General features: G+C 43.1%; 3 protein-coding genes across 3 annotated transcripts in view; all 3 read right to left on the bottom strand.

Annotated features, from left to right (window-relative positions):
* Positions 1-24,465, bottom strand: part of LOC121640415 — a 601,409-nt gene that overhangs the window by 272,417 nt on the left and 304,527 nt on the right. Inside the window, exons 16-17 of the mRNA XM_041986133.1 lie at positions 3,959-4,277; positions 444-770 (exon numbers count right to left, since the gene is read on the bottom strand). Coding sequence (XP_041842067.1) covers positions 444-770; positions 3,959-4,277 — 646 coding nt within the window. The remainder of the gene's footprint in view (positions 1-443; positions 771-3,958; positions 4,278-24,465) is intronic.
* On the bottom strand, positions 4,573-23,373 carry LOC121640488 (butyrophilin-like protein 1). The gene is made up of 6 exons (XM_041986279.1): positions 23,241-23,373; positions 23,009-23,159; positions 7,336-7,683; positions 5,663-5,998; positions 4,692-4,793; positions 4,573-4,607 (listed from the first exon to the last, which is right to left on the bottom strand). Exons 2-6 carry the CDS (start codon positions 23,043-23,045, stop codon positions 4,588-4,590), a joined length of 843 nt encoding a protein of 280 aa, XP_041842213.1. The 5' UTR covers positions 23,046-23,159; positions 23,241-23,373; the 3' UTR covers positions 4,573-4,587.
* On the bottom strand, positions 15,068-18,839 carry LOC121640469. The gene is made up of 4 exons (XM_041986245.1): positions 17,755-18,839; positions 16,874-17,151; positions 16,516-16,631; positions 15,068-15,773 (listed from the first exon to the last, which is right to left on the bottom strand). The coding sequence occupies exons 1-3, from the start codon at positions 18,397-18,399 to the stop codon at positions 16,517-16,519; spliced, it is 1,038 nt and encodes a 345-aa protein (XP_041842179.1). The 5' UTR covers positions 18,400-18,839; the 3' UTR covers positions 15,068-15,773; position 16,516.

Below are 24,465 nucleotides of genomic sequence, written 5' to 3'. Positions count from 1 at the left end.
AATAAAAGTCCATGTTAAAATAAAAAATCTACATTTTTCCTACATTTTCACTCTTCTTTACAAGATAATTATAATTTTTATTTTAATTGTTATATTTTATAATTATATTATAATTATAATGATATAAATGGTTGAGCATGATATTTCATGTTCTCTGTTTGTGCTTTAAGGTTCTTATTTTATGTCCTGGACTTTGAAGACCAGTTAAACAAAGATCTCATATTTGAACTGGTCCTGGTTCCTGTGCGGTCCTAAGGTCCAATCAAACAAGAACTCTACGAGCAGCGTTGTGAGACTGCAGCTAAATGCTGAACTCATTCAATCACATTTACTCTCAAACACACACATTTCACTTTCACCTTCTAATCACACTCTGATCAGTATTGATCACAACTGATCAGCTGATTGGAAAAATACTCAAACATCAGATTTAATCCACTGACCTCTGACTGTGAGCAGAACTTGTTTCTTCATCAGGATGTTTCCCTCCCTGCTGTAGACGCTGCAGGTGTAGGTCCAACTGTCATAATCTGTGGGGTGTTTCAGAGTCAGACTGAGGTTTCTAGATTGTAGAGGGTTTCTCTTCATCACTGTTCTGGTTCTGTAGAACAGGTCCTGTTCTTCAGGCTGGTCAGAACCGTTCTCATACACATGGACCGTCCAGTGGATATCATTCTTCCACTCCACTTTAGAGTCTCCAGGCAGGTGAACTGCAGTTCTGCAGGGCAGCAGGACAGACTCCACCCCTGACTCCACCTCCACCTGGTAGACTGAGAGAAACAAACACCATCAGCTGTACAGACAGCAGCAGCAGCTCTGGTGGTCACATGACCGTCTCATCCTGGTCTCTGGGTCTCATGCTGGTGGAGGACTCTCAGTGTTCAGACAGAAGAAGTTCCAGCAGTTTCTTTGAGGACGTGGATCAACCAGGTGACCTGAGCTCACCTGACGTCCGTCACACGTCTGACAGAAACCAGTGAAACCAGTTTCTGATGAAGACCTGTTTTCTTCTTCAGGACATTTGGAGCAGCTACAAAATGAATGAATGAATGAATCTGTCTGTCAATCAATCACTGCAGCACTATCCAAAGCTGCAGCAGACTTCTGAAAGGAGGTGGAACCAGGTAGGAAGACGCTGGAGTAAAACAAGCCGCCACCAGCAGCACACGCTGCATAGTCATGTGCAGGTGCTGCAGCAGGAGCAGAGACCTGATCTGAGCTGCTGACACTTCTGAATAGTTGATTTAAGCTCATAGTAATTAGTGGAGACGCTCATGATCATATAAATCTCCTCTTCTTGCTTCATATAGCCGAGCTCTTACTTCTGTCATGCTGTCTGGCTGTTCTCCATCACTTCAGCTTCCTCCACCCCTGCTCCGCTTTTCACTAATATTCAGGCTGTGACAATAAAAGCAACAGAGTGAAAAACAGCTTTTATCCCAGAGCTGTCTCATCCCTGAACTCTGCTTCCATGAAGTACTGAGTCATTTGGCTGAAATAGAGCCTGTGCAATAATTCTTGCTGTCCGTCAAATGTTAAATGTATTTTAATTATTTCATTTCATCATTATTTTATCGGGAGTGTGTTTTTATCTTAACATGAGAGCTGCTTCCTCAGGTTGGTTGCATCCTGTGCAACGACAATAAAGTGGATTCTGGTTCTGGTTCTAAGTTTAGACTTTGATGGTTTCTGTGGCAAACAAGACGACAATTGTTGCTTCACACTTTGTTTCCTAAAACCTTCTTTGATTAGAATTAGCTAATGTTATTTAAGCTCTAAACTTCTAAAGGAAATGAATGAAGTTTAAATGTAGCGTCAGAATTACCGCTGGTGTTCTAGTATTAAAATAAAAAGAGTATTTTTTATTTGTACAGGGGCCAGTGTGATCTGTACAAAGATGGGGACTCCAGTCTGGGACTAAAAAAAAGAAAAGAACTTCCAAACCCAGCTGACAGCACCACAGAATTCCCAGCAGCCCTTAAAGACTTTTGTCATGAATTCAGAGCAACCAGGCCTGAAATCCGTCATCTGTCAGCCGTGAGAACGTCAGCTGCAGATTTCCAGAAACCTGCTGCAAAGACTGTGGGACTGGCCAGGTGTGAACAGCTCAACTAGAATGCAGATGGAAACGCAGCGTACAGAGTTCCAGTCACTGAACTCTGGGATGGACTGAAAAGACAAAGTCATCTGGTCTAAGATGAATCTGTCCACTTCCTGACCAGACTCACAAAGCTTTCTGATCCATATGGAGGCATCCAGCATCCCGCAGACCTGGACAACTACTGGGACACATTGAAAGCAGCTCTGCTGACATTTCTGGATGGACTTCTGTCCAAAGTGTCAGCAGCAGTTAAAAGAAACTGTGTCCTCTCCGGTCCTGTCCAGACTGGCTGAATTAAGGAGACCTGACCTTCATGGACACAACCAGCTGCCCTAAAGTCAGATCCAGGACAGCTAGACACACATAAAGCCCACCTCCCCACGCTCCAACCCCCTCCATACGTCATCACAGGACTGTGGTGCTGAAGAGGCTTTTAGCTGCTCGAATTAAAGTAGAATTTGACTTTACACACTCACAAAGAAAGCAGGAGGTTTTCTGCATATTTGGGATGTTCAGAATTCACTGTGTTCAGGTTGTGAGGATTCTTTGTTTCTCCATGTTACGTCCCGTATCAAGGGGTATGTTTGGGCGTAACAAAAGATAGTAAAAACACGTCGACAGGGGGTAAAGGAAGCACATTTTATTGACATCACGTGAGACAACGAATAAAACCTGTAACGAAAATACACAATAAAATCAGTGTTTGGGTTCGAGGACCTGCTGAAAGAAATAAACCAAAACATATCCCAAAATCCATCGAGTGCTAACCACAACATAACTGCAACTCGGGGTGAAACCTAAAACCAAATAAAAAAGCAGCAGACCCATAAACTAAAGTGTAACAAAATAAAAGACAACGAAGGCAGAATACACACCACGAAGTAGCATGGCTTAACCAAAACTGGGTGTGAAACAAAAGGTACGACCAACTAACCGGACCGTTCTACCCCACCGGGAACACTCACGAGCAGCCAGGACATCCTGTTGCACACTCTCGAACAGACCAACACACACACACACACACAGAAGACTACCACATAGCACAGCGGACACCCAGTAAACCGTTCTACCAATTTCTGCCAAAGTCAGGATGAGACCACCTGCGCCAACCAGTCTCACCTTGATGCCACAAACATACCCAGTGCACAATAGCTTCCCCCTCCCGACTGGCTTCTGCTGCAGCCTTTTCACCATTGGCTTCTCCTAAGCTGCAGCCTGATTGGTCCATCGAGTAGCCACTCAGAGGGGAGGAGACTGAGGAGCGTCTGTTCCAGCCACTCCCGACAGAGCTCTGAATCAGGCAATCAAACGGCAAACCAGCCACAACTGCCTGCAATAAGCAGTGGCCGTAACACTCCATTTCTTACTTGCTATCTTAAATGTTTTAAATAGATGATAATAGACATGTTGGAGTAAAGGTCCACGTTAAAATAAAAAATCTCTCCATTTTTCCTACATTTTCACTCTTCTTTACAAGATAATTGTAATTTTTATTTTAATTGTTATATTTTATAATTATATTATAATTATAAAGATATAAGTGGTTGAGCATGATATTTCCATGTTCTCTGTTTGTGCTTTAAGGTTCTTATTTTATGTCCTGGACTTTGAAGACCAGTTAAATAAAGATCTCATATTTGAACTGGTCCTGGTTCCTGTGCGGTCCTAAGGTCCAATCAAACAAGAACTCTACGAGCAGCGTTGTGAGACTGCAGCTAAATGCTGAACTCATTCAATCACATTTACTCTCAAACACACACATTTCACTTTCACCTTCTAATCACACTCTGATCAGTATTGATCACAACTGATCAGCTGATTGGAAAAATACTCAAACATCAGATTTAATCCACTGACCTCTGACTGTGAGCAGAACATGTTTCTCCATCAGGATGTTTCCCTCCCTGGTGTAGACGCTGCAGGTGTAGGTATTACTGTCTCCGTCTGTGGGGTGTTTCAGAGTCAGACTGAGGTTTCTAGATTGTAGAGGGTTTCTCTCCATCACTGTTCTGGTTCTGTAGAACAGGTGCTGTTCTTCAGGCTGGTCAGAACCGTTCTGATACACATGGACCGTATCATTGTCATTATCCTTCCACTCCACTTTAGCATCTCCAGGCAAGTGAACTGTGGTTCTGCAGGGCAGCAGGACAGACTCCGCCCCTGACTCCACCTCCACCTGGTAGACTGAGAGAAACAAACACCATCAGCTGTACAGACAGCAGCAGCAGCTCTGATGGTCACATGACCATCTCATCCTGGTCTCTGGGTCTCATGCTGGTGGAGGACTCTCAGTGTTCAGACAGAAGAAGTTCCAGCAGTTTCTTTGAGGACGTGGATCAACCAGGTGACCTGAGCTCACCTGACGTCCGTCACAAGTGAAGCTTCAACTCTGTTTGGTAAAGTCATGATGTGGAGCTGCTTTACTGGTGAAGGACTCAGTCCAAAGGAGCTTTCCTGACATATGGAACAAAACCTGAACTTTCTCTTCACATTTCTGTCTCAGCTTCTGGAACAAATCTGACTGTCAGAGAACCACAAGGAGACTCATGTGACCATCAGTATTATGGGTTGTGTAGTTTTAGAGACTCACCTGACATGAAATAGAATCTAAAATGATATAAAACACCAGCAGAGACGATAAGAACCAGAGCCAGGAGAACCAGAACAGCTGTGGCCCAGGATGGAAATGGTCCTGTGGAAAAAAGGAAGGGTTATGACCTCTGACCTGTTTCTACATCTCTGACCTGTATCTACATCTCTAACCTGTATCTACATCTCTGACCTGTATCTACATCTCAGACCTGTATCTATATCTCTGGCCTGTATCTACATCTCTGACCTGTATCTACATCTCTGGCCTGTATCTACATCTCTGACCTGTATCTACATCTCTGACCTGTATCTACATCTCTGGCCTGTATCTACATCTCTGACCTGTATCTACATCTCTGACTTGTATCTATATCTCTGACCTGTATCTACATCTCTGACTTGTATCTGTATCTCTGGCCTGTATCTACATCTCTGACTTGTATCTATATCTCTGACCTGTATCTACATCTCTGACTTGTATCTATATCTCTGACCTGTATCTACATCTCTGACCTGTATCTACATCTCTGGCCTGTATCTACATCTCTGACCTGTATCTACATCTCTGGCCTGTATCTACATCTCTGACCTGTATCTACATCTCTGACTTGTATCTATATCTCTGACCTGTATCTACATCTCTGACCTGTATCTACATCTCTGACCTGTATCTATATCTCTGGCCTGTATCTACATCTCTGACCTGTATCTACATCTCTGGCCTGTATCTACATCTCTGGCCTGTATCTACATCTCTGACCTGTATCTACATCTCTGACTTGTATCTATATCTCTGACCTGTATCTACATCTCTGACCTGTATCTACATCTCTGACTTGTATCTATATCTCTGACCTGTATCTACTTCTCTGACCTGTATCTACATCTCTGACCTGTATCTACATCTCTGACTTGTATCTACATCTCTGACCTGTATCTACATCTCTGACCTGTATCTACATCACTGACCTTTGACGTGTATCAGAACTACTTTCTGTCTCAGGATGTCTTTGTCTCTGTAGACGGTGCAGACGTAGCTTCCCGTGTCTCTGTCTGTGGGGTGTTTCAGGGTCAGACTGACGTCTCCAGATCTCAGCAGGTCTTCGTACATCTCTGTACGGTCTCTGTAAAACTTGCTCTGTTTCATAAAATCTTTACTTGTGTTTGGATAGACATGAACCATCATAAAATCTGGATCAGAGCGAGTCCACTCCACAGTGACGTCTTTGGGCAGGTCAGGTGTGGTTCTGCAGGGCAGGATGACAGACTCCGCCCCCTCAGTCACCTTCACCTCCTCCTGATGGTCTGAGAAGACAGAACAATATTATTCAGTCACAGCTGTTTTATTTTTTTTATCAGGAACAGAAAGAAAAATAAATAATTTTACACCATTTTAGTTACTGGACTCTCCTGAATACATGAAGTGAAGCACAAACATGCAGTGGTTTGCTAATATCTAGACCAGTTCTACACAAACCTCCAAGATGCCGATGAAGGAACCTCTCCACCACATCTGGGACTCTCAGACCACCTATCTCTGTCCCTGATCCCTGCCTATGAACCCTCATCTGTAGACAGAGACCTTTAGTAAAAACCGTTCAGCTGTGGACTGAGGAAGCTACCTCAGTCCTACAGGACTGCTTCAGTTTTACAGACTGGGGGACATTTGCAGAGGGGACAGACCTGGACGCTCACACATTAGCTGGACTCTCCTCCATCAGCGTCTGACCACAACTAAAACTGTTGAAGTCTTCCTGAACCTGGAGCCAACAGTCAGGATGTGGACTTGAAGGCAACACAAGATGCTGCCTTCAAGTCTGAGATCTGCAGGTTTACAAAGCGACCCACCAGAGCCTGGAGAAGGACTCCATTGACTGCATCCTACCGGACTCTCTGAACCACTTCTTCATTCACTTCAACCACCACAACAGAGAGGCTCACATTGATCCTGGTCTTCCTGAGAAGAACCAGTCCACCAGCAGTATCAGGTCAGAACCAGCCTGTCCAGCTGCTCTAGATGGACTTCCTGGACGGATACTGGAGTCATGAGCAGATGAACCAGCAGAGGTTTTACAACCATCTCCAACCTCTTGCTACAGCAGTCTGTGGTCCCCACCTGCCTTAAGTCAGCCTCCATCAAACTGTCTGAATGATTCCTGTCCAGTCGCTCTCACCCCGACACCACCAGATGTTTTAAAAGACTCATGCTCTCTCACATCAAAGCTGGTCCCTGTTGACTTTGATCCACACCAGCTCAGCAGAGGACAGTAAAGACCTCCAGCAGGTGGTGAGAGGACTAGAGTGGAGACTGAGACCACATGTCCCCCTCAGAGACATCTACACTGGTGGACTCCAGCAGAAAGCCAGCTGTATTATTAAGAACATGAGACACCCTGGACACACCCTGGTCTCCGTCCTGCCTTCTGGAGAACTCTACAGAGCACTCAGGACAAAACCAGAACAGAATCAGGAACATCTTCTACCCACAAGCTGCTTCTCACTGTTCTGCAGCATGAACATAAAGTTCTGTTCTCTTCTTCTTCTACTCTTCTAATAAAGGACTCATCAGGTTGTTCCTTCACTCTGTTCTTCCCTTCAGGTTGACCTCTGACCTGTATCTACAGCAGGTGTTTGCTGCTCACCTTTCACCTTCAGCTCAACATCCGTTACTTTCCGTACATCTACTCCATCAGTGATGGAGCAGGTGTAGTTGCTGCTGTCAGACAGATGTGGTTTTCTCAGAGTGAGACTGAAGTCTAAAGAGTCTAAAGCATCAGGTTTCATTGATGTCCGTCCTCTGTAACGCTGGTTCTGTTCTTCCAGATCACCTTCTTCTCCTCTCTGGTGGACAAATCTGGGACTGAGATCGCTGCGAGTCCACACAACTCTGAGGTTTTCTTCAGGTAGAATACCATCGTACTCACAGGGCAGAAGGACCGACTCCGCCCCCTCATTCACCTCCACCACCCCAGCCAGGGCATGCTGGGAAACTGTGAGGACACAAACAGAAAGACAGATCAGCTGTGGGTTTGTCTCACATTCATTTACAGCGATTCATTTAATGAAGTTGATGGTGTTAAGTTGGCCGACAGGCAGCAGCTCAGAAGTCAGGAAGAATGAAGAGAAACGCTGGAAACTGGACCAGATAGTGTCCTACAGACCAGATTCCTGATGTCTCACTGTCTGAGAGAGGACACTGAGAGGACAGACAGAGAGGAACAGTCTCTGCAGCTTTCATGTCTCATTCCTCGTCCATCCTCAGCTGAGACAGATCAATGCAGCAGATGATGGACCTGAAGGCATCATATCGTCCACATGTGCTGATGTCAGAAACAACACCACAGCAGGACTCTGACTGCTGGGAATCCACCACAGAAGAAGAAGAAGGGGCATCTGTTACCCTGTGAGAAAGCATCACGTCCTCCTGTCATCCCCTAATATATGGTCATATGACTTAAGTTCTCTGGGCCACAGAGTGAGGAAGCAGCTAACATCAACAAACCTTCTGAGATCTTCTCATGTTTGTCTTTGACATGTTTTCTGATGGACACGTCCACTTTGAAGGTCTGTTTGACTGACAGGTCTGAATCGGGTTGTCATGATAGTAAAATTTCAAACTGGTGTGAAAGAAATTTAGCTGCATATGGTAATCACTCATAATAATCACATGTATACTCAGTTTCTTTATTAATTTAATATTGTTAATTCATTTACTTTTACATTTTCATTATGTGTGTTCTCATTCTACAGAATACTGAATTTACAGTTTTCATTGTATATGCGTGTGTGAGGTCAGACTGACCACTTTCTTCCAGAGCTCTGACATGGCAGAGTTGAGACTGGTTTTCACCTGCTAGATAGCAATAGTTGTTTGGGATATCAGCTTGTTGTGGTATGTGGGCTTTGTCTGAAAACTGGAAGAAAGTGGCGCCACTCAGTCTTCTATTTCTCATTTATTATTTTACTGTTTGACCTTCAGCTGGGGACCAGCTGAATAAAACAGTTTCTCTCTGATGTATCATCAGAGTCTCTCTGACTCCACGCGAGTCTGAACAACCACTCTCTTACTTGCAAGTAATTCTTTTTTCAATACTTCTCCTGTAAATAAACCTTATATACTTTACTCATTCCAGACTCTTGGTAATTTTTCTACAACAATTGGCGTTGTCGGCAGGATTTCATGAGTGACCAGGGGGACCCAACGACGGTGTCTGTATGACCTGAACCTGATTTTCAGGCGTTGTTTTTGAAAGGGGAACCCTCGTTTGGTTCTCTGGAAGTCATCGCCGAAATCAACGAACTCAAAATATAGTCTGAAAGATAAGTCTGGTGAGTTAAAAGTACTTTGTTTAATTAAGTTGTGAAGCTGGTTTGGAGACAGAGGGTCTGTTTGGGCTTGTGAGAGTCTGGACCGCGTGGGCAAAAAAAGAAAAAAACAAAAAAGGGGTAAAAGACGGCTTCACAACAAAAATAATAATAATAATAATGAAAATAATATTAATAATAATAATAATAATAATAATAATAATAATAATAATAATAAGAGGAAGCTGAACTGAGATCTAAAAACACCATAAAGGTTTCTGAAGGGAAAGACATAGAGAAGCACTGAGCCTGTAGCAGACAGTGACTGCAGGCAGAAAGAAAAAAAAAGAACGAAAAGAAAAAACCTACTAAAATGGTTTTGTTTTAAGTACATTATCCAAGTTCAGTCATTTATTTAAAGTCATGGCGCTGATAAGTCTGCTCGACACATGAGGCGTGTACGGAGAACTGACTTTGAGAACAACAGCTTTTGAGAACATTTTCTTTTTCTTGCATTTTTCATCCTTTATGAGAAAATATACAAGCTGTCAAATAATCTGATCAGTCTGAGGAAATGTTTTGTTCTGCTTCACAATGCTCAATATATGCACAAGAACACATTTTCTGAAGTTAAGTGACACTGCTTGCAATGAAGAATGCTTTTTGCTCACACACACACACACACACACACTGAAGATTTATTTTTAGCATTATCAAATCACTGAGAGAAAACACTTGCAACTTTCCTCAGACGCAGACTCAGATAAATATTAACCCTATTTTCCTTTTTCTCCTTTTCCTCCTCCCTCTGTCTTTGTAGGAGAAACCCTCTCCTGAAGCTCACAGGCTGCACACCTGACCCGACTCAGTTCTTCCGCCAGGATAAAAGTCAGCACAGACCCACTTACCTGTATTCAGCAGGTAAGTGACGCTAATGCTGTAGGTGACGTAGTTCCGGGGAGACGGCAAATTCAAAGGCGCGCCCAAACATTTATACTTTCATTCAATTGTATTTTGTGCCAGCCTAATCAAAATATTATTTAAAGTAGGAATATAGTGTCTTTAAAAGTTACACTCTGGAGCACAGCGGGGAGGATTTGGCCAGCCTGACAGATTTTATAGATCGTTGTTACGACAGAATCGTCATGGGGAAACCAAACAACACTTCCACCCCCTCCACCTCATCTAAATCCAAGAGACAGCGAAATGAGGATTCACCTGGAGCTATTTCACCACCGGGGAACGACTCAACAGATGTTCTGATTTCTATAGATAAGAAACTCAGTAGTTTTGATGCGCGTTTGAGCCTGGTAGAAATTCTCCACAAAGAGTTCCAGGAGCTACGTGAATCACTAGAATTCAGCCAGAAGCAGGTATTTGCAGGGATTCCAGAGCAGACGGAGGAGGACCCCAAGACCACGGTGAAAAACTTCATCAAAACCCACCTGAAGCTCCCGGAGGAAACGGTGAAAAACATCTCCTTTCACAGAGTCCATCGGCTCGGCGGGAGGAAACCCGGGTCCAGCAGACCAAGACCTATTGTAGCGAAGTTCGTCAGCTTCAAACACAAGGAGCAGGTGAAGAACCAGGGCCGCGAACGAACTTTGGAGTAAACGACCGATATCTGAGAGAGATTCTGGACCGACGGAAAGTCCTGTTTCCCATCAGGAGGAAATCCATCATGGAAGGCGCACGCGCTGTCATCGCAGTGGATAAATTATTTATTAATGGACAGCTGTACCGCAACCCGGACATCACTCGGTGGCTCTACTGACTTGGTATGTGCTTTAATTTTCCTGTTTCCTGTCATGCTATATCCATAAAACCACCATAAAAGATAATTTAGTTAACAGTAAATCCACTGCCCATCTCCACTACACTGTTCTCAGCACAGATGCGTTTTTTAAATTACTTTTTTCATTTGGCACTCTTTACACTTCTTCTCTCCAACCCTTTAACGCTTAACAGTAACACTTGTCATTATATTATATACACATCAGCACTTTTCATGATTCACAGGAACGCACACAGAACAGCACATGAACGAACTCATATTTGTCACTTGGAATGTGCGTGGAGCTGGCACAAGGGAAAAGAGGTTAAAATTTTTTAATCGTTTGCAAGAAATAAAAGCAGATATAATATTACTCCAAGAGACTCATTTATCAAACTCAACAATAGATCTTCTCTCAACAACCCAGTTTCCACACGTGTATTCAGCTTGTTATAATTCTAGGCAGAGAGGAGTAGCTACTCTTATTAATAGAAGGTTAAATTTTGACATAGATAATACAATCATAGATCCAGAAGGCAGATGTATAATAGTTACATTATCTATTAAATTTTTTAAGTTATGTATTGCAAATATATATGGTCCAAATGTTGATGATCCCTCCTTCTTTCACTCCCTCTTCGCCTCACTCTATGGTCACTCAGATAACACACTAATTATAGGAGGTGATTTTAACAATATACTGGACAAACAAAGTACCACAGGAGCTCATCGAGTATGGAAATCCTCAGAAACTGTAAAACAGTACATGAAGGATTTTGGTCTCTGTGATGCTTGGCGCTCTCACCATCCCACACTAAGAGAATACACCTTCTTCTCTTCAGTTCACCATTCCTATTCTAGATTAGATTATTTCTTAACTAGCAGCTCGCTGATGAATGACATGTCAGAAATCAAGATCCATCCTATTAGCATTAGTGATCACACACCAGTATCATTCACTCTGAGAAGTAAAAGCAATAAACCAGCAACTAGAAACTGGAGATTTAATATGTCATTACTTAAAGATCCTGAGTTTATCAGCTACTTCAAAAGAGAATGGTCCTTATATCTAGAAAACAACGACTTGCCAGAAATGTGTGTTCTTTGGGAAGCAGGAAAAGCAGTAATGAGAGGGAAAACAATTTCCTTTTCTTCTCATAAGAAAAAGAAGGAAACTTTGAGAATCTCAGAGTTAGAACTCAGAATTAAATCCTTAGAGGACACTTACCATGTCTCCCCAGAAGAACACAAACTAAATGCTATAAGGAAAGCTAAACTTGAACTTAATGAAATAATAGATAAAAAGACGCAATTCTTGGTGCAAAGACTTCGCTTGGAGAATTTTGAGCATGGCAACAAATCTGGAAGGTTCCTGGCTAATCACTTAAAAACAAAAAAGGAGAAAACAACCATCTCCTCTGTCAGAGATCCAGAAGGAAACATCAGCCACAACCCTGACAAGATAAATAACACTTTCAAAGAATTCTATAAAACATTATATACATCACAACTAACTACAACAGATGACAATATTGATAAATTTCTTAGTACCATCAATCTTCCAAAATTAAAACATGAAAATAAAATGGTCTTGGATTCCTCCCTTTCAGTCGGCGAACTCCATGAAGCTCTCCAGCATATGCCCAACAATAAAGCTCCAGGTCCAGATGGTTACCCAGCAGAATTCTACAAAGAATTCTGGACAATGCTGGCACCCACTTTCTACAATATATTAGAAATAAGGGAAAAACAAAAAATACCTTCAAATATGAACCTAGCCAATATTACTCTACTATTAAAACCAGGTAAAGACCCGACACTTCCATCCAGTTACCGTCCAATTTCATTAATAAATGTAGATCTCAAAATAATTAGCAAAGCTTTGGCCAGAAGAATAGAAAAAATAACCCCTCTAATAATACATCTTGACCAAACAGGCTTTATTAAAGGTAGACATGGTAGGTAGGTAGACATGGATGATGTCATCACAGCACTAGACTCCAAGCAGGTCTGCTTAGCCACCTTTATTGACCTTGCCAAGGCATTTGATTCAGTTGACCATAAGATCCTTCTACAAAGGCTCTCCAGTATTGGTCTGTCCATCTCCTGCTGTGACTGGTTCTCCAGCTTCCTTTCTGACCGTGCCCAGTTAGTGAAAGCAGAAAATATCATGTCAGAACCACTCATTATTTCCAAAGGTGTGCCTCAAGGGTCTATTTTGGGCCCCACCCTTTTCTCCATTTACATCAATGACATAGATAAAGCTGCTGGCAGCTCTTGGATCCACCTGTATGCCGATGACACCATTCTGTATTCAGTCGGCCCCTCCCCACAAGCTGCTGCAGCTGTTCATCAACTCAGCCTCACTTCAGTAGAGCAGTCCTTCCACAACCTTCACCTTCGCCTCAACTCCAGTAAAACAAAGTGCATCCTTTTTAGTCGGAAAACTGGCGCTGACACCCTACCAATACTCACCTGCCTAGACGGCACAGCTTTGGATTATGTCAACTCCTATAAGTACCTGGGCATCTGGCTGGATTCATCTCTGTCATTCGTCACCCACATAAATAATCTCCAAGCCAAAATAAAAGCCAGACTAGCGTTTCTTTTCCGTATTAAGCCTCTTTCACTCACGCAACCAAATGCACTTTAGTCAAATTGACTTTACTCCCAATTTTTGACTATGGCGACATCATTTATAAAATGGCATCAAGCGCAGCCCTTAAAAAATTAGACACTCTCTACCACTCAGCCATACGCTTTGCCACAAACGTCCCTTTCCACACCCACCACTGTGATCTCTATAAATTGGTGGGCAGGCCCTCCCTTCACACTCGGCGACTCCATCATTGGTTTCTTTTTATTTACAAGTCAATCTTACACAAGACACCTTTCTATCTCTCATCTCTTCTCCACCTCACTCGCAGCACTTATCACACCAGGTCAACCGAATTTATTAAGCTCCTCATTCCCAAAACTGCCACTGTTTTCGGCCGTAACGCCTTCCACTTTGCCGTTGCAAATGACTGGAATACACTGCAGAACACTCTCAAACTTCCAGCTCTGATATCTGTTTCTCTGTTTAGACAGAGACTTCAACAGATTATTGTAGATACTTGTTCCTGCTGACGATGCTGACTCTCCCTTAGATACAAACATTTCTCCACTACTTTTTCTCTCACATAGATCCGTCTTATATACTGTGTTCTACTCCCTTTCCCCCTTTCATTTTTATATATTTGTACTTACTCTGCGCTTTTTTGATTTGTATTGTATTGTTGCATTGTGGTCCTGTGTATGCACAGTTGTATGTTTGTATGTATGTACGTTATTTATTCCTGCTGGGGCCTCTTGGCCAGGTCATGTTTGTAAATGAGAACTGGTTCTCAAACATTTTTTTTTTACCTGGTTAAATAAAGGTTAAATAATAATAATAAAAAAAAAACATTCCTCTACCAACATGGATAGATTAATTAACATCATAGATTATTCTACTCTACATAATCTGGAATCCACAGTCATTTCTTCAGACGCAGAAAAAGCATTTGACCGAGTAAACTGGAAATTTTTATTTGCAACGTTAAACAAATTTGGGTTTGGGTCATCTTTCATAGATTGGATAAAAATATTATATAACAACTCAAATGCTTGTGTGAAGACCAATGATCAAACTTCTCCAAGCTTCTGTTTGCAGAGAGGCACCAGACAGGGCTGCCCGCTTTCTCCATTGCTCTTTGCTATTTTTATTGAACCCCTAGCTGCTGCCATAAGACAAAATAAAGAGATTAAAGGAATCCATGCCAAAAATATAGAACATAAGATAAGTATTTATGCTGATGATGTATTACTTTTCCTCCAGAACTCACCGACATCTCTCCCCCAGACAATCACACTTATTAACACATTCTCATGAATATCTGATCACTCTATTAACTGGTCTAAGACTATTATTATGCCCATCAACTGTGACCTACAAAACACACCCAATACTACAATACAGTCTGGAAACATTAGATATCTAGGCATAAACATTTCCCCCAGGTTATCAGAACTAATAAACCTAAATTATGTCCAGCTACTTAAAGCAATAGAGGATGATCTCTCAGGGTGGAGACCAGTGGCGGCTGGTGACAAAAATTCTTGGTGGGGCTGACAAAACATTTGTCTGCCTAATCCAGTATAAGAATTAAAATCAAAAGTCAGACGATGACTACAATTTAACAATTTAATTTCCTTCTCAAAATAACCAGTTTTATTGATAAAGTGAACAATATTCAACTCCAATAATTCTTAAAAAAAAAAAGAAGGTATCAAATACAATAATCAACAACAATTACAGGGTGTGATCGGATGAATAGAAAAAAATGAACAGAGTGTATGAGTGAGTGAGTGAGTGAGTGACTGAAAGAGGAGTGTGTTTGTGTTTATAAACTGAGTGAAATATGCTGATTGAAGGGGTTAGCATGCCAGTTCTTATTTGTACAGGAACTTTGCTCTTCTGTCTTTCTGGGTTGCAAATTTTTCAATGACTCTGGTGTTGAAATCAGGGATGTCCCGGGTTAGTTTTTTCTCTATGGAGAGCATTGCCAGAGCGTTGAGGCGATCTTGTCCCATAGCATTCCTGAGAAAAGTTTTTATCCTCTTCAGAGTGGAGAAGCATCTCTCTGACTCTGATGTCGTCATCGGTGTAGTGATGAGGATGCTGAGAAGACTTACAGTTTCTGTAAATGTGTCCTGAAGATTATTCTCCATCAGAACTTGATAGAGAGCCAGTGCACCACTGCAACTCCGGAACTCCTCATTGCCGTAGATCATGGAAAGCTCGGTTTTCAGTCTGGCCTTGTCCAGAGAGGGATAGGCTTCCACTGTGGTATCCAGTGCTGAATCTGGGAACGTCTGGCTGTGTTGTGGGAACAAGTCTCCTTGGAGCAGAGTGGCGCTGACCAGGTGCTTGGTGAAGGAGAACCTCTCCTTGGCATGACACATAATGGTGTCACAAACCTATGATATGATCAATTACAAATAGGTCAAAATTAGGTTTGGACATTATAATTTAAACAGTCTTTAATTCTCATTTCCTGAACAGCTATAAATTTTGTATATTAATACAAATCTACTTCATTTATAAAGTTCTTTACAATAATCCACTTGTGAACTTAAGTGCTTGACAAAAGATAAAACAGCAATTTAAAAAGCATTATATGAGTAAAAGTAAAATAAATAATAAATACATGAAGGATTAAAAGATAAAGGAGAGATCAGAATAGAAGGGTCATCATCACACTACTGATTGTTAAGTCATTCTAAATAAATTAGTTTTAAGTCTAGATCTGATGTGGCCAGGGATGTGATGATGAGACATGTCAGAGGGGAGTTTATTCTAGAGCCTTAAAAGGCTCTGTCACCCAGTGTTCACATCTGGACCAGGACACTACCACCATCATTTGGTTTGGTAACAAAGCCCTTCCACGCTCAGCATCTCAGATAAATAAGAAGCTGCGAGGCCATTAAGAGCTTTACAAACCAAAATGGACTGGAAGCCAGTGGAGGGAATAAAGGATTGGAGTGATGTGCTCTCTTCTCTTACTGCTAATTACTGTGTGATGAACCAATATGGTTCACTCAATATATTTACACCATAACAGAGAAAGTATATTTTAGTCACATGCACCATTTCAAATGGCCAGTGTATTGATATATTATTATTCCTTCTATCAACTAGACGGCAGCTGCAAGCACTTACCTCAGTTGCCAAATGGTGCTGCCGGTCTTGTCCCAATGTTCTTCCGTTTTTTCGTGGGCGGCTCGTGTTCAGGTCTCCTGTCCTCCTGGCCCTCAGCTAGAGAGGGAACAGCTTCCCTGATGATACAGAATGAAACAATACTTAAGTTTCAAAAGTCATTTCAGAAACTTTAGTTAAGATAAGATATATACGCCCAATGTTGTATTAAATTAGAAGTCACTGTATTGGAGCATTTTAAACTAATACCTTTACAGATATTTTTATTTTTTAATAAGATGTGAGATTAACATTAAGAACTACAGGGTATATTTAATAGAATTAATATTTGGATAACAATATGAAAAGATACGTTGCTTACCTGATGGCTTGCATGCTCTCAATGAATCTCTGGATGATTTCTGATATGTAGACAGAATCAATGTTTCTTTTCTGCAGCTGGTTGTACAGCATGTCCACGTGTGGCATTATTTGGTGGAAGAGGGCCAGGAAAAAACAAAAAGCATCATCCTCCAGCATTCTCACGTAGCCGCCAGCCTCTCTCTTTGTCGGGCTGTCAAATTCAGCGCTATTCCGAATGGTCTCACAACACATGAGCAGATCAGCCTTGTGTTCATACACTGTGTTGACAGCGCGACTGCGGAAGTTCCAGCGTGTTGTCGATGCACTTGGAAGGCGATGCGCCACGACCTCATCAAGCACTGCAGTTCTCTTGCTTGACTTGGAAAAAAAGGTAGAAAATCCCCCGATATCAGAAAAAAAGTGACTGATCTGTGGGATGTGGGATGTTCCTTGTTGCATTACTAGGTTTAACTGGTGGGCGTAGCAGTGAACGTAGTAAGCGTTTTCATAGATGTCCTGGACCTTTCGCTGAACACCGCCGGTGGCACCCCTCATCACTGATGCCCCATCATAAGCCTGGGCGATCAGCTTCTTTTCTTGTCCCTCGGGAAGGATGGTGCGCAGCCTTTCCAATAACTCACCGGCAATTGTGTCCGCGCTGGCATTTTTGAGCTTAATAAACTCAAAAAAACGTTCCTGGACATTGTGTGTTTTGTCAACGTATCTTAGCACCAGGACTAACTGACAGTGTGTGGAAATGTCAGTCGTTTCATCAGCTTGAATGGCTAGAAAGTCAGCTGCTTTCACTTCATCAAAGATTTTCTCTCTCAGAACTGCCAGCATACAGTCCAGTAACTCGTTCTGCACCGTCTTTGAGGTGCCTCTAAACACGGTTGCATTTTCAAGGTGATCGTTCAAGTCCCGGTCAATGGATGCCATTAAGTCGACCAAACCCCTGAAAATTCCCGGGTTTTCTGAAGAATCCCTTTCATCGTGTCCCCGCAATGCCAGTTCAAAAGCACCACAAAACTTAATGCAGTCAATGAGCTTGGATAAAATATGCCGATTCTTATCAACCTCTTCATTGTGTCTTCTTACCGCGACGCGGTGCCCGTCATCCAGCTGTGCTGCTATGCTAATCTTTCCTAGCACTGCTAGCTTGATGCAGTTTTCCATATGAAGACTTGAACGTTCATGCTTCTTGATCCGTTCAGAGAGGTGCTTCAAGTCAGTTTGTCCTGACTGTGTCCATGTCAAATCACATTTGTCACTTTTAAACAGAAGGCAGGGAAAACAGAAAAGTGCATTGGCTACTCCGCAGCCTGTCAGCCATGACTTGCGCTCGAACCAACTCCTACAAAAACTCCGCTTGTAGACTTTACTTTTCTCCTTCGTCTGTTGACTGATCACAAGGTCGGGCTTGTCGGGTCCTAACTCCTTAACTTGGACTTTCTCTTCCATTGTCCTTCTTGCAAATGGATACATCTGTAAGGATCTCACCGAATTAGGGGGCAGCAGCATCTCGCTCGTTAAGTTCGCCATCATACCTCTGAATGAAACCACACTATTCTTTTTTTTTATAGCTAAAATCTCGCGGCACTTGCTGATGAAAGGGCAATATTTTCAGCGCCCCAAGCGCATAAAATTCTGCGACACTGATTGGCTATATTTTTTATTAATTTGCCCTAGCAACGGTACGTGACTGGCTATTTAGCTGCACTGCTCGGGCGCTCGGACTTAGCGCCCCAAGACAGAAAGGGTTCAAATCTGTGGATTTAATGACTCAGTATATGGGAAAGTATTTTAAATTATTTGAATTGCATATAGAAAAAAAACCACAATGTAAAACTTACATTTTTTAACAAAATTAAAATAATAAAAAAAATAATAATCTAGAATATATATTGGCCATCCCCCTTTCCCCCCCTTCTTATCAGGGGGGCGGCGCCCTAGCGCCCCCTATAGGCCAGCCACCACTGGTGGAGACGCTTACCCATATCACTCATGGGGAGGGTTGCCACAGTTAAAATGATGGTTCTATCTAAAGTAAACTACCTGTTTTCAATGATACCCACTAAACCATCCTCCAGCTGGTTTAAGTCACTGGACTCACATATATCAAAATTTTTATGGAGAAATAAGCCATCACATATCAGTCTAAAAACTTTACAGCAGACTAAAGATAGAGGCGGATTGGAGCTACCCAGCTTTAATCATGTTTTCTTAGCTAACAAGCTGCAGCATATCTCCAAATGGCTTAAACCTAGCAGTCTTGATGAATCATGGTTAGATGTAGAGCAAGCATTGTGTGAGGATCTGTTTATCTCTGACCTGCCATTCATCAGCTCAACCATCAAAACACATAAGTGTTTTAAAAGCATCAATATCAGTTCCTCTTTAGTGGCTTGGTGGGATTTTCTAAAAATAACCAAATCCTCACTTTTTCCATGTAAGTTTACACCCCTCTGGAACAACCCTGACATCCTGCAAAACAAAAAGCTTATCAATTTTACTCAATGGAAAAATAAAGAAATTAAACAGTTAGAACATATAATAGAAAATGGAAACTTCTTGTCATTTAATATTCTCACTTCACAATATGGAATCAATAGCAAAAAAAATTAGAATATCACCAGCTTAAATCTATTATATGTAAAAAATATACCATTAATCAATTAAACTTACAGCTACCTAGGGTGGCAGAATTCATGAATCTCAATGCCCCAAAGCTATTATCAAAAACATATAGACTATTATCCAAACTAGAAGACTCAATCTGTCTTCCAACTTCAAAATGGGAGGGTGACTTATCCAGTAACTTTAAAAAAGATAAATGGTCACAAATATGATTAAACACCTTTAAAATGACTAAGAATTCAAATATGCAACTAATACAATTCAAAATTCTGCATAGAACTCATTATACGGGACAAAGGATGTTCAGGATGGGTCTGTCACAATCAAACATCTGCACACACTGCAATGAAAACACACCTGACAACTACCTTCATGCCTTGTGGTCCTGCACACCTGTCCGCAGGTTCTGGCTTCAGGTATGTGTGGACATGTCAACATGGTTTAAATGTAATATTCCTACAATCCCCGCACTATGTCTACTAGGTGACTTGGGTGACATTAATATCTGCACACATGATACGCACAGAATTATGCATTGCAAAGAAAACTATCCTTGTGAACTGGAAAAACAAAAATAATTGGTGTATTCAGCAGTTTAGGAATCTCTTAGTTGACCACATCAGTAGTGAGACAATGTCTTCCTCCTCAAAGAACTATTTAGCTGAATCTCATTCCCTCTGGTCCCCTGTGCTTAGTTCCATCACTTAGTGTAGGTGGCGGACTGTGACCTCGTTGCTATGGGGGTTTGGGAAATGGCCGGGAGTGACTGGTGGTTGCAGGTTCTTTGTGGTTGCCCGTGGTGCGGGACCGGGCTGCTCTGCGATGGGGGTGGCTCTGGGTCTGGCCCCGTTGGGGGTTTTGAGGGCCAGCAGTTGGAGTCGCCTCGTGGTGGAGGATGAGGCCACTGGTGGTGCCTGGGTTGGTGGGTGTCGGTCCTTGGCCGGGCGGCCGGGCTATTCCGGGGCGGGCTGGGCGGGGGTTCTGGGCTCTGGTGCCCGGGGGTGGTCCTCCTCCCTCTGGGGTGGTGGGGTCAGTATGTGCCGGGGGTCTGGGCCTGCCCGGATGTGCTGCCGTGGTGTGGTTGGTGCGTGCCCTTGTGTCTGGTTGACGCCCTGGGACCCAGGGTATGGCCCAGGGGCAGGGGGGGTGTAGGGGTTTGAAGGAGGGCTGAGTGGGATTCGGGGGATCATAGGGGGAGGTGGAGGGGGGGGTTTTAATTGCACCGAGACACCAAAACACAAGAAACACAACACACAAACAACACCTGGGGGGCATGGCATGCGGTGCATGTCGGGCGGGGCCACTTAGGTGGCCCGGCTGCCGGCTCATTGCGGTCACTGCCCCTCAATTTTAAATGCACACAACACACACTACCTAAACAGTCTAGAGCGGGGAGGGAGAGGATATTGGGGACCTCTCACACCCCTGTTCCCCCTGTGTGTGGCCGGGGGCAGGCGGGGGGAGGTGGTTGCCCCGGGGCCGGGTCCTGGGGTGGCTGCGCTGGTGGGCTGCTGGCTCTGTGAGTGTTGGGCCAAGGGGGGGGGGGGGGGGTGCTTGGGGCTCGCTGTCCTCTGGTCCACCTGGGGCGTCCCCCACGGAGCATGGTGGGTGGGTTGTGTGTGACGTGACTGTGTGGTGGTGAGTGATTGTGGGTGTGGCGTGGGGGAGGGTGTGAGTGTGAGGTTATATAGGGTGCAGGTGGGGAGTGGGGGGAGGGGGCCGATAGCACCCTGGTTCCTGGGGTGTGCGGCTGGAACATCAGGGTGTGTGCTGGCCTGCGCCGGGTGGCTGTCTGGGGGGGCCTGGTCCTCCCAGGCATGTTGTGGCTGCTGATCTTGGCCCACTGGGACCTGTGCCCCTGGACCGTGGGGGGCTCTTGCTGGGGCTGCCCTCTGCCGCCCTTCGGGTGGGGCTGGAGTCATCTTCATGGTGGGGTGGCTTGGGTTGGTGCTCCGGATCTGCTGCTGGGGGCCCGGGCCTCTGGCCCTGGTCTGCCTCTGGCCTCGGTGGAGGCGTGGTCGCATTTGCATGATCTCACACATCACTCTTCATCACTGATCACTCCTTGTTTTCTCATCTCTTGACACACTCACTGAGTTGTCTAGTGGGTTTTAATACTAAGTGATAATTTTTTTTTTTTTTTTTTCCTGTGAGTTAGTATCTGGTCGCTGTTACGTCTTTTTGATTTGGTTATTATTTAAAAACTCTTAATGACTAGTTTTTTTCTGTGTGTGTGTTTCTGCTTTTGTAAAAGTTGTAGGAAATTTTCTGGTGTGTTCATGTACAGGTGTAACAGTTTGTTGTCTGGTGATGGTGTGGATTGAAGGGTCGTTTCCTTCTGCCTGTGATCTTTTTGTTGCCTTTCTTCTTTCCCTTCTTTTTGCTATTTTCCATCTTTTTCTGTCCCCTCCGGTCAGGTCCAGCAAGATTACATAGATTCCGTGATTCAAAGTAAATAAATAAATAAATTAATCAGATTATCAATTATCTATTACCCATAGGCCTCCCCTTGGAAGAGCAAATTTGTTCAGCACGATACAGCAACCAGATTATCATTTTGTTTGCTATGATGCTGGACAGGACAAGTTAAAAAAAATAAATAAATAAATAACCAAAAACACATTTATTTTCCTGATAAGCTGGACTGATGATGTGGATCGGACTACAGGAAAAGACATCTATACTAAAACTCTTTTGAATATGTGTATGTGCGTTTTGAAAATCAAACATGATATTGACACCTATGACATTCTGGGAAAAACTTTTACAGGAAGGATATTATTACAGTGTACACATGTGCTTGTGCTGTTTAATTCATCTTATCATACTGCTGATGATGGCTGCTTTCACAGGAGTGGTACCGGAGCAGTGGCCTTCAGGATCCAGTCGTACAATTTGGTTATTTTATAATAACCTGTTTTTCTAGATTACAGGAACAAGCAGATTTTATAATAAATATCTGATATGTTTATGTTGGTATGTGCATGTGTGACACTGTCCTGTGGTTTGAGTGAACGTCAATGATGTGTTTTAGAATGTTTTTTTTTTCCACATCTTTCTCTCATAAAGCTGGTTGCTATGGCGACACAGACACCGGTCTAAAAACCAGATGGTAAGCTGGTTTTGGACTTCATGGAATATTTCATGAAGCAGCAGCAGACCAACAACTCTGAGAAATGATGGGAAAGACTGACAACGATCATTTAGTAGAATCTGTAGTTACGTTGTGGATCAGCTGGATTCTCTGCAGATCAGATTCCAGCCAGAAGAAATTCCTGGATTTTTCCAAAGTAAATTCCAGCAAACGTCCTCACTGCTAAACTTTCCCTCATCAGCTAAAAGGAGGAATCTGGGAAACAGTGGCAGCTCTCCACAGTTTCTCTCTGAAACATTCACACACTCCAACACAAAGCTGCTTTCTGCTTCACACACACACAAGAGAAGAAGAAATGTCACGTTTCCACCATCAGAGAGGAAGATGAAGGAAGTGAGGATGATGAGAGGAAGCTGATCTTACCGTGCAGGAGGAGGACCATCACCAGCAACATCTTCATCTTCCTGTCAGACTAAGAGAGACTTTAAGTCCTTCAGGACATCAGCAGCTCTGACAACACTTCACTTCACCTCCAGAGAAGCTTCTTATCACACAACCAGCTTCAGGACGACTTCTGAGGAAAGAGGAGGACGTTCATCTTCCTCATAGTTTCATTCCTGTTCATCCAGTTTGTCTCAGTGTTGCTGGAACTCACCTCCACCTGTGTTATTCTTCCTGTGTGAACAGGCCCCTCCTCCAGTTCAGTACAGTGCAGGTAAACCAGTTTGTCTCCTCCATCTTAAACTGGTTACATAGCGATGTGTGGCCCTGGTTTATGGTGTCGTTACCTGATGATTACAGTAGTAAAGTTAAAAACAGACTAACAAGCTGTAAACAAGCAGGAAGCAGCTTTTTATTTTCATTTATAGACTTTAATTGTTTTTAGTTAGAACTTTTCATCTGTTAGACGTGTGCTGCTACTAAATGATCAGAATTAGAATCAGTGGTGGTTCCTAGAGGAACTGAAATGGAGGCAGAGCCTTTAGTTCTCGGACCCTCCCTGTGGAACTGGCTCCCAGTTTGGCTTCAGGAAACAGAACCTTCTCTACCCTTCACACCAGATTTCAGACTTTCTGTTTTGATCAAGCTTATAGTCGGAACTGACTTGGTGACCCTTATAATAATAATAATAACTCGTTTTATTTAACCTCTTAAGGCCCAAGCAGTTTTTTACATGCATTTTTTATTTCTCTTTGGTATTTGGGCTTGTTTTAATCCAATTAGAATAAAAACCAAGCTTCAAATATTTATGTTGTTTACTAATGTTGACTAATGTTCTGAATTTCTATAAAGTGCTGTCCACATATGTGGCCACTTAGCCCTAAGACACAAATGACTGTAGAAGATAAATCTCTCCTTCAGGAAACATCCAAACTCGGCAGGACAACAGCCCTCAAGGACCGACTTTACACCCCTGCACTTCATGCTTCCGTCTCATGATCAACAACAATCTCTCTTCATCTGTGGAGAATCAGTCTGTCTTGTTTCCTGTAGCCTGAAAGGTGAACAACAGGTCAGGTTTCAGTCCTGGAATCCAGTTTCCGTTGTCTGCAGCGAGCTCACTCACACCTGGATGGTAGTGGAGGCATTGTGAGAGTCACATTCTTTGACTTCTCCAGTGCCTTCAACACCATCCAGCCTTCTTTACTGAGTGGGAAGCTGTGGCTGATGGGTGTTGGCGGGTCCTCTGTCTCCTGGATCGCTGATTACCTGACAGACAGGCCGCAGTTTGTCCGGCTGGGCGGTGTCCTGTCTGATGTGGTGATGAGTGATGTTGGAGCCCCGCAGGGCACTGTGCTCTCTCCATTCCTGTTCACCTTATACACCACAGACTTTCAGTACAACTCAGAGTCATGTCACCTTCAGAAATATTCTGACGA

Source organism: Melanotaenia boesemani, chromosome 5 (genome assembly GCF_017639745.1).
Source record: "Melanotaenia boesemani isolate fMelBoe1 chromosome 5, fMelBoe1.pri, whole genome shotgun sequence".
NCBI classification, from domain to species: Eukaryota; Metazoa; Chordata; class Actinopteri; order Atheriniformes; family Melanotaeniidae; genus Melanotaenia; species Melanotaenia boesemani.
This window is presented reverse-complemented; position numbering and strand designations above follow the sequence as displayed.

What these genes read in the sequence shown, in the direction of transcription:
- LOC121640488 (XM_041986279.1), bottom strand. Translation starts at nt 23,045, where the DNA reads ATGAAGATGTTGCTGGTGATGGTCCTCCTCCTGCACG. An exon ending in GATGGTCCTCCTCCTGCACG is followed by an intron (nt 7,684 to 23,008) that starts GTAAGATCAGCT and finishes GTGTCCTCACAG; the next exon opens with TTTCCCAGCATGCCCTGGCT. An exon ending in AGTTCTGATACACGTCAAAG is followed by an intron (nt 4,794 to 5,662) that starts GTCAGTGATGTA and finishes TTTTTTCCACAG; the next exon opens with GACCATTTCCATCCTGGGCC.
- LOC121640469 (XM_041986245.1), bottom strand. Translation starts at nt 18,399, where the DNA reads ATGATGGCGAACTTAACGAGCGAGATGCTGCTGCCCCCTAATTCGGTG. An exon ending in ACTTGAACGATCACCTTGAA is followed by an intron (nt 17,152 to 17,754) that starts AATGCAACCGTG and finishes TGGAACTTCCGC; the next exon opens with AGTCGCGCTGTCAACACAGT. An exon ending in GAGAGCATGCAAGCCATCAG is followed by an intron (nt 16,632 to 16,873) that starts GTAAGCAACGTA and finishes CTGTATCATCAG; the next exon opens with GGAAGCTGTTCCCTCTCTAG.